This window comes from Belonocnema kinseyi, chromosome 7 (genome assembly GCF_010883055.1).
Source record: "Belonocnema kinseyi isolate 2016_QV_RU_SX_M_011 chromosome 7, B_treatae_v1, whole genome shotgun sequence".
NCBI lineage: Eukaryota > Metazoa > Arthropoda > Insecta > Hymenoptera > Cynipidae > Belonocnema > Belonocnema kinseyi.
In genome coordinates this window covers 27,825,640-27,835,872 of record NC_046663.1, presented here as the reverse complement: position 1 = coordinate 27,835,872, position 10,233 = coordinate 27,825,640, and the positions used below count along the sequence as shown (strand labels likewise).

At 31.4% G+C, this 10,233-nt stretch overlaps 1 protein-coding gene across 1 annotated transcript; it reads left to right on the top strand.

The window, feature by feature from the left end:
• The first annotated feature begins 3,005 nt into the window (after positions 1-3,005).
• On the top strand, positions 3,006-8,586 carry LOC117176393 (regucalcin-like). Its single transcript, XM_033366633.1, has 5 exons — positions 3,006-3,138; positions 4,676-4,903; positions 6,866-7,111; positions 8,136-8,266; positions 8,335-8,586. The coding sequence occupies exons 1-5, from the start codon at positions 3,006-3,008 to the stop codon at positions 8,584-8,586; spliced, it is 990 nt and encodes a 329-aa protein (XP_033222524.1).
• The last annotated feature ends 1,647 nt before the right edge of the window (positions 8,587-10,233 follow it).

Below are 10,233 nucleotides of genomic sequence, written 5' to 3'. Positions count from 1 at the left end.
CTTAAACAATTATCGAATGTTATTTGTTCATATAAAAAAATTATTGCTAAAAAACTGGCTGTTTATTCCGTGAAAAAGCGCTATTTTATTTTTAAATACATAAAATGATAAGAATTTGCTTAAAAATTGTTGTTTACAATAATAAATTGCTTACTGTCATCAAAATGTTCTTAAAAATTCAAAAATTAGTTATTTTCGGTTAATTGCATCGCCGCCAATACCCACGAACCCATTTTTATTCACTTATTTGCTCAAAACAAATGCAATACATTTTTTTACATTTTCGTTTTTAACATATTTTTTTTTAATAGTTCCTTCCAGTTTTCTAGCTATTCTTGATTGAATCAAAGCATTTTTTAAAACCGGTATATATCCAAAGTCAACTTTTTTTCATATTTGTTATTAAATAGACAAATATCTAAAAATCGACCACGACAGTTCGACGTGAAATTTTAGTAGCTTTTATTTTTTAAAAAGTAAATATTGGATAATAATGGTCTTCTGAAAATCAATTTGTTCATAAACGTTGTTTTGCCTTACGGTGTGGTGCTACAATTAGGACAGCTGTCATTTGTGTTGCAATGCATGGGAGAAGAGCATATATTAATTAAAAACTTGAAACTGTTTCTAAATTTTGATCGGAAATATTTTTTTTTAGTAATAACAAGGGTGAAAGTAATTCTTTATTCTAAAATCGTCATTGAAACTGACAGCTGAATAGTGGTAAACTTAAGTATTTAAATCAGCATTCTGTGATTTAAAATTGTACACTCTATCATATATAATTGTGTGTTTTTAATTAAATAATAGCTGAAATTTAAAAGTTTATGATTGTTCCAAATTATATAGAATTGTTACTTCTGTACTATTTTTGACAAATTCCCAAATTTGTTTAATTTAGATGCTCGATAAATAAATAATTGTAAACTTGCATAAATTCTGAAATGCAAAGAATAAAAAAATTACATAAAGCCACGGTATCATTTTCAATTACGTAAATTTAAGAAGGAATCATGAAATTTGTAGATTTTTAAAATTATATGGTTTTGAGCAATTTTTAGTGAGAAACTTTAAAAATGGAGAGCTTTATTTTTTTAAGCTGAAAACTATTTAAACTAGAACTAACATTATTTCAATTTGTGATCCTTACAAATTGATCATTGTTTTATTGTTATTTTTACATTAAACATTTCTTTAAAATCTATTTTAAATATTCACTTAGAATTATCATTTTAACAAGAAATCATTTCGAATTAAAATGCTCGAAATTATTTTTGTATAATTGTCGTCGTCTTTTACAATATTTTCTCATATTCCGTTAAAATTAATTTTTTCAAATAAAAAGTCATTTAAAAAAATTTGGTACGAGATAAAAGTAATTATTTGTAAACTTCGCTCATGCAAAGCAATACATATGTCAGCCGTTCTGATTGGAGGGCCAACTGTCGGATTAATTCATTAGCCAGACTTTTGGAAAATCCGAAAAGTGAGGGCGATATGCATAGGGCTGCCTAAATTGATTTTTTAAACTTTTAGAGACAACAGCAATAAATATTTGTATAATAAGTCATACAGAAATACATTAGACGATGTGGAAGGGGGAATTAAAGGATCGTACAAAATAATTTGATTTTATTAAAACAAAAAATTTCTTTTTTTATAAACAAATATGAATTTTTAACTAAAATGTATATTTTATAACTAAGAAGATCAATTTTCTACCAAGAAATTTTTATTTTTAACTAAATAAATTAAGATTTAACTAAATAAGATAAATTAAAAATTTTAAAATTGTTTATAAAGAACAAGAAAAGACGAATTTTCAACTAAATAGTTCAATTTTTAACCATCGAGATGAATTTTTAAGTAAAATCAATAATTACTTTTCGGAAAAAAATATATTTATAACTAAATTAGTGAATTTATAACTAAACAGAGGAATTAATAAGAAACCAAATGAATCATTAACCAAAAATTGAAATTTTAAAAAAGAAGAAGGGATTATCTACTAAAAAGAAATTATAAAAATATTCATTGTCAACTAAAGAAAATTAACTCTCCAATAATAATTAAACAGTTAAACTCTAAGTTAAAATTTTACTTTCAACTTAAAAAACCTCAACCAAAGAAAAAAGACTGATTCCGTTTCGTCCGAATAGTTGAATTAAAAAAATGGATTTCTAACAAAAAAGGGATAGTAAAGTTATCTGCTTATAAAATTAATTGTTAATACAAACGAATTTTTTAACCAAACATTTTTTTATTTTGAACCAAAGAAACGAATTTTCAACCAAAAACTAATTTTCAGTCTAGATGGTCCAGTTTCTATTAAAAAGCCGAATTTTAAACAAAATACATGAATTTTCAACCAAACAGGTAGATCATCGACAAAACCACAGAATAAAGTTTGGAAAAAATTTGTTTTCAAAAAAGAATAAAATATGAATCTTCAAACACAAAATTAAACAGAGAAATTTTTAGTGGACAAATTTGATATATAATAAAAAACGTAATTTAAAAAAGGACTTAAATTCTAATGTAGAGAAATTAATTTTCTTTCAAGAAGACTAATTTTATAACAAAAAAGACTATCATAAAAAAATTTTCAACTGACGTAATGAATTTGAACCAAAAAATCTGAAAATGAAATATTTTGTCAGATCTTCTGATACCCCTCTCTTAAATCGTCTGACGAAATTTTTTAATGACACATTAGGTCATGTAATTATTAAGAACGTAAATTTCAAACTATAAATGAAATAATTAAATTTTCAGTTAAAATAATTTAATTTCGACCAAAGATATGTACTTTAAACAAACAAGTACAATCCTCAAACAAAATAGATTAATGTTTGAAACAAAAGTGGGGTTTTTAACAGAAGTATTGAATTTCAACACAAAAACATGAAGTTTCAAATAACAAATACCCTCTATCAAACATGTATTTGAAATTCGCCGATACCTCACTTTCACCTTTAAAATAAGTTTCTTCCCTTAGAATTGCAATGGTTACCACTGGATTGAGACACACAGATAGCCCATTCTGGCATAACGGACAACTCTTCTTCGTAGGACCGTCAACACATAACCTCTGTTCCTATCGTACATCCGATCGACGCGTATTTTGCGCTCATATAGGTAACAAAGTCCTTTTTATTTTTTTCTTCCTTATTGTAAATATCTTCAAACGTGAGACTTTCTAGGGTTTCATAGCCCTAGGCTATTTTCAAACATAAAGATCAATTTTCTATTCAAACGGACAATTTTAGAACAAATTATATGAGAGGATAAATTTTTCTACGAAAAATTGAATTCAGTGAACCCTAGATATCGGGCCCCCCTTAAAGAGTCCTTCAGAGAATTGGCGCCGCACCGCAGATAGGAAGGAGCTGCGCTCCCACAAGCGGCCGTCTATCTGGGTAATTACCCATCAAGGTCATCCCCAAAATTAGTCCAGTATCAGAGTTTCACTTCAGTTAAATTTTAGGTTACGATATTAATATTTAATTTCAAAAAAACGAATTTCCAACAAATTAACTTTCAATTTTTCAGAACAAAATTCTGTATAAAAAAGTTAAATCCTCGAACCAAACGGATGACAATTCAAACTAATAATTAAAAATTTATTTAAAAAAGTGGATATTAAAAAATGAAATATTCAAATTATCATTTAAGATATTAATTTTTTATATAAAAAACGTATTTTAAACAAAATAATCACATTTGTAACCAATGGAATGAAACAAATAATGACTTTTTAACCAAATACAGTGAAACCTCTACTTACAATGATCCCAACTGTGACATGTTGAGCTACTGCGCTTGCTCGGGGCAGCGACTCTAATAGATCGCTCTTGTCATGCGATTCAAATCGGGTTTAATTAACCTCTAATTCTGCGTGCCATTGTACTTGACAGGTTCGTTTTTCTCTATGGAGTTGACCTACAACTTGATCCTGTCCTTTCCAGCACTCTTGTACGAGTGGGAAGTGTATGTACTGCGCATGTGCTGGGAACCTTCCTCCTCTTGGTACATGGCTTAGTCTCCCATATAATGTAGAATCTGATAGCTTTATTGTTGTGGTTGGTAGTTCACTTGGATTAAATTCAACTTAGCAAAATATGAAACAACGTATCATAAGAAAACTAAGCAAAAAATATCATCTATCTGAAGGAATGCCTAATTTTGAAATTCGGAAATATTACAAGTTTGATTCGTCACTATGAATTCATTTCCCTAGTGAATTTTTGGGTGCTAAGTACTATAATTTTAACGTTTTTATGCGGGGTCTAAAATACCCCGTCACAGTATATACATATAAATTTGTAGTTCGAAAAATTCTAATTTAAAAAACGAATTTAATACTAAATGGTTAAATTTTCAACAAAAGAAGTGCATTTTTAACCAAAAGTAAATAAATTATGAACCGAGAAGAATAATTTCTTTACAATAAAGAAAAAAAAACATTTTTAACAAAACACATCGAATTTTAATAGAATGGTTAAAAATGTATGAAAAATGTATGATTAAAAAAAAATTAAATGAAAAATTTACTGATAGTAGGGAAAGGAATGTATTGTAGAGAAAGTTTTGAGCGACTTATTTACTTCTGAATAGGCTACGAATTCGGTTATTTTAGGCTTAAAGCACTTCCTTTGACTAATTTTTTCCATAGGTACCGGTTTCATATCATTTGCTGTTCCTGTTCATAATATTCCCCATCTATATTTGGTGTCTTATGATAAGAAACTCGTATTTCTTACATGGAACAGTCACCGAAATTCTGTAGCTCCTTTCTTTGAGATAATTAAAGACGCCCAGGGGGTTCCAGTCGGCGAGAATGAAATCCACGAAGACAGGATGAGTTATGGAACTATCGACCCGCATGGAAGACTATGGTTTGGTAAGAAAAATATACTGAATTTAAGTTTAGACTTTAGGCTAAATAAAATAATAAAACAACTCTGACAAATACGGTCCATCGGTACTAGATTACTCTTGACTATGTGAGATTACCCTGAAATAACTTTTTATATGTATTTCCTCTCGATTGCATACGATTAATCCTGATTGAATGAAATTTTATGTTACAGTGCTTCGGCGAAGCTACTGACTGGCGCGAAATTTAATTAAAGAAAGGGATTAATTTTTAACAAAAAATATAAAATTTCAACCAGGGAGTTGAAATTTTAACTAGAAATATTAATCAAGTGAAATATAACATAATATAAACATTAAAAGGGATGTAACAATATATGAAAGGTCAAAACTAGAGATTAAGTTTTTTTTCGAAAAAGACGAAGTTGCAGGAAAATACATAAAATTGCAACAAAGAAGTTGCATTGTAAGGCAGTAAATGCATTTTAAACTACAGTCGTGAATCGTCAAGTGCATTAGATAAATATATATGGTAAAAAATATGTTTTTGACCAACTAAAAAAATTGTTTTTACCAATATTATCAAATTATCTACAAAAGTATTCACTTTTAACCAAGAAAGATGAATTCTCAACAAAAAAACGCAATGGTTGAACAAACCAAAAAGAAAACATTTTGGTTTAGAGTTGAATTCAACAACAAAAAACAAATTTTAAACAAAATAGTTGAATCCGTACACGATTATAAACACGAATTTTAAACGAAGTAGCAATAGACAAATTGTCATTACAAAAAATTAATTTTATAAACGAGAACATATTTTTAATAAAACACTTAAATTTTCAAAAAGAGAAATAAATTTGCAAACAACACGATACATTTTCTGTCAAGAGAAATTTACCTTATAAAAGCGGAATTTTTATCGGATATGTGAATTTTCATCCAAAAATGAAGAATTTACAATCCAATATATACGAGTAGCAAAGCAAGTGTAAGGGTGGAAATTTGAGTGGCAACAAATTTCCTGTAACGCGCTAATGACAGTCCGACTTTAAAAAAAGTATTTTAACGTGTTCAAAAGTAGGGCTCTTATCAGTTCATCAAACGAAAGCTCTCTTGCAATGATATTTTAATATTGAGTTGACGATTGTTTGCAAGGAGTGCACGCACATGTGTGACGTTCCAGTCCGTGTCGCTTAAGGTGGTTGCTTTTCTCTCGGATCGTCCTGAAGCGATTCCCGGTCCTCCGTAAAACGCGCGCAACTTTTGAAAACTTTGCTTCGCACTATGCAGCCACTTCAGGAAGCATTTTGTAACATATTATTATTTTCTGACGCACTTTTTCCTAGTTCAAAACAAAACCTAATTGCTGCTATTTGTTCCATCACTCAAACTGTAACAAACAAAAATTTTTTAATTATTTCAAACGCACAGTGCACATAAGCGACTAAAGTGATTGCATTGAAGCAAAGTGCGTCACATTGCGAAGGAACCAGAGTAATTATTCCATACAGATAATAAATCGAATCGCTTTAAGCACGTTTAGAAAAAAATCAGTCACGGAACTTTTTAAATGATTTGCGTATAAGAAGACTGCAGTAGATTACTTCGTCATGTAAACGGATAACAAGTGGATTAGTATGAAATGCTTGAATAACTTCCAAACGAAGTTGGATAACTTAATTTCAAAAGTCAATTACATCGGATTACGAGCAATTTTTCACAGTAAATACTCTCGGATTATTTTTTGCAGCTTATTCGAAGAAGGGATGTCCATCTAGCTCGCAGTGGTTGTACAAAATTACCACGCTTTGTTTTCACTGTGATTCCGGCTCAGAAGAGTATTATCACAGAAGACTAGAAATAGCACAAACTACAATTGAATTTCACCTGGTTACTCGTTCGGGTTACCGATCGATCCAGGGGTTCACCAGAGTTGTTTCCCTTTGGATGATTATTATATACAAACTTTTTTATTATATTACAGGTACGATGAACAATCGAGGACCATCTCGTGGCAGTGTGTGGTCTTACAATCCGATTTTTCCACCGCATCTTACGGAGCAGTTTAACAAGCCAAATCTTAGACCACATAGGCATGAGGGAAATAATTATAGCAATGGAATTAGCTGGTTCATTAAGATAGGACAACCAACCAGAGTCTACTACAATGATGCTCTTTCAAATAAAATCCAATTGTACTTTTATGACCTAATTAACGGAGTTCTTGAAAGTAAGATTTAAATACAAAATTTTCGTTTCCTTCTCTAAATATGAATCAGTGCTTAATTCACTGATTGAAGCAGCAGTTAGACAATTCAAAGGTTAATAAGTGATTTCAGACTTATTCAGTAATCTGTTTGGTAACGAAAGAGTAAATCGTGTGTAATATAACCTCAAAGTTTTAAATTAAAACGTTACTGTTACTTTTCATTCCTTCAGATATTTTCTCATATTTGGGTATTAATTTTGGTCATCATTTTATTCAAAAAAAAAAAAAATTTTTTATTATACGATTTGGTTCACATTCTTTAAATTATTTTAGTATCTTACAGTTGAACTGTTTCATGTTTAATTAAACCTTTATCTGGTTTAGTTAAATATTCAACTATTTAGTAAAAATTCAGTTTTCTAATTGAACATGTATCATTTTGTGTTCAAGTTCATTACTTTGGTTGACAGATCAAGCAATTTTGTTGGAAATGTTTGTTTTTTTGTAGTTGAAGATTAAGTTTTCTAAACTAAAAATGTAGTTAATACATATCTGCTAAAAAATAAATGTTTTTAGTTGAAATTTTAATTATCTGGTAGAAATCTTACCTTTTCAATTCTAAAGTGCAATTATTCTGCCAGAAAATGCATATTTTTGGGTTGTAAATTTAACACTTTTTTCCAATAATTCGTCTCTATCAATTAATAACTTAACATTTTGGAGGATATTTCTTTAGTTTATTGATAGAAAAATATTCCTTGTTTGGAAACTAAATTCTTTTGTTGAAAATGATTATATTTTGTTTTAATTCGGAATTAATTACGTTCATCAAAAATCCATTACTTTTGTAGAAAATTGGACTATTTTCTTAGCTTTATTCTGCACAGAAATGCAACATTTTTTATCAATACCTTTGAACTCAAACTCCATTTTTAATTACTTGTTTGAATATGGCAACATTCCTTCCTTCGAGTTTTCCATATTGTCCAATCAGTGGAAATGTAAATTTTTATGATTTAATCCGTACTTAAATCACTTCTTTTAGATTTCGTTGAAACAATCTTTGACTTGAATCAGTTCCATCAATATGGTATCAACGGCTCGCATTGCCACATAGGTCGTATGACAACTGATCTCAGAGGTTGGCTCTGGGTGCCTCTTATTGGGGGTTCAGGAGTAAGGATTCATTCTCTTTTAAGATTTTTTGAAAAATGGAACTTTGAATAAAAATGAAATTTTTCTAGGTCCTTGAAATTGATCCATATGAAAAACAAGTGCATCGATTTATTCCCATACCTGCACACGCAGTCACTGCATGTGCTTTCGGAGGTGTTGACGGCAGTACATTATATGTAACAACATTAGGATCTGGTCCTCGTCAAAGAGGTCCAAATGCCGATCAGGGTGGTGAGATTTTCGCCGTCTCTAGACTTGGCTTAGGCGTTTTTGGAACTGAAGCCAGAGGATTCTTATCGACTCAAAGTGCACCTAATTAAATACAAAACTAAGTACATTAATATTTTAATGTCAATAATAAAGACTTTCGATATTTGAATAAAAGGTTTCGAACAATCCTTTACTTATTTACCCAATTCTTTTGATTAACAAAAGCAACAGTTCATTATTCATCAAAATTATTTGAGGGTAAACAACGTAAATAGTCGCCAGCGGCGTGGGTTACCGATAAAAACGTTGTTACTTTCAATAATGCTGCTCGGAGGTTTTAAGTTAAAGGATTGAAGATGAAGAAAGTCTTAACAGAGGGGTGTGAGGTGTTTGGCAGAAAGGATTAAAATGTCTGTGTTGGGTGACAATAGCCCGGAAATGTGAAATCGACGGGGTCAACGAAAAGAGAGTCCAATTAGAGTGAGGTCATGAAGTTTCGCTCTTTGTGCACACGGACTATGGTACGAATGCGTCAGTAGGGGAGTGTCTCAGAAATAAGGTTGGAAGGCTGATCCCAGATGAGTAAACGTTTAACGATACCGGTCCGCACCGATTGCAAGCCATATCGTCAAAAAAGGTCAAAATATCCCGTGCATACAATACAGGGATTTCTTTGAATCTAAATTGCATTGAAACGAAACGATATAGTTTCAATTCAAGAAAATAATATTTTGAATGAACGCGAGGGGAAAGTGTGAATTCTATTTGTTGGGCCGTGTTGCCCGAACACGCTGGAGCTTTGATTTTACACGAATCCGTGTCAATTTTTAAACGAAAGTTGTAACTGTAGGCTCACACTCGCTTAAAACGTTTTTGGGGAATATAAGAAATTCATTAGCGCGAGTCGTAAAACGAATACCGTGTTGCATCAACACGGCCCAATTTGTATTTACACTATCTTTATCTCCTTGTAGGTATTTCGACTCCCTAGCGGACGTCCGATCCGAACGCGGTTCTCTGGGTGAAGCAAGAACCTTGTCACGCACGGTCTCGTATCCAGGGTGCGCTGGGTTGTAGTTAGAGACTTCAGCGCGAGCTGCAGATACTAGTGATATCGCTAGCACTCGGCGTTGGTGTCTACCCTGGCCTTTTCCGTTCCATCGCCTGTGAAACGTCATTGTGAAAACAGTTCATTTGAAAAATGATGAATAAGGGGATTCAATGAGTGCGCGTGACACGAGAATAAGTCTACACTCTTCATGCTTATCTTAACAATGTTGTTGTTGCCTAACCGCTCGCCCGTTGTTTCAAATTGTGAATTTCACTACTGAACTCTGACGTTTGAGCGTTGGAGGGGAGTTAAATTTAGTACGGAAGGAAAAAAATAAAAAAATAAAATAATATCAACTGCACACAATAAATAAGTTTTAACATATAAATGCCACAATATATCGATGGTCCGTAAACAGAGTAGCACCGTTTAAAAATATTTACGAAATCTAACACGGCTCAAGCCGGCTAACGAAAACTAGCCTAGTTCATAAAGTCTAGCGAAAAGTAGGAGTACTTGCCGACGGCGGACGAAAAGAAGCACATCTCTCCGAGTGATAACGAAGCATAGCACAACTCGCTAACGCGGACGAAAAGTAACACCACTCATCGAGCGATGACGAAGCCTAGCACAACTAATACATAGCTGACAAAGAGTAGCATTACTTAAACAGCTTTGACGAAACTTAGCATAAATTACAAAGGGT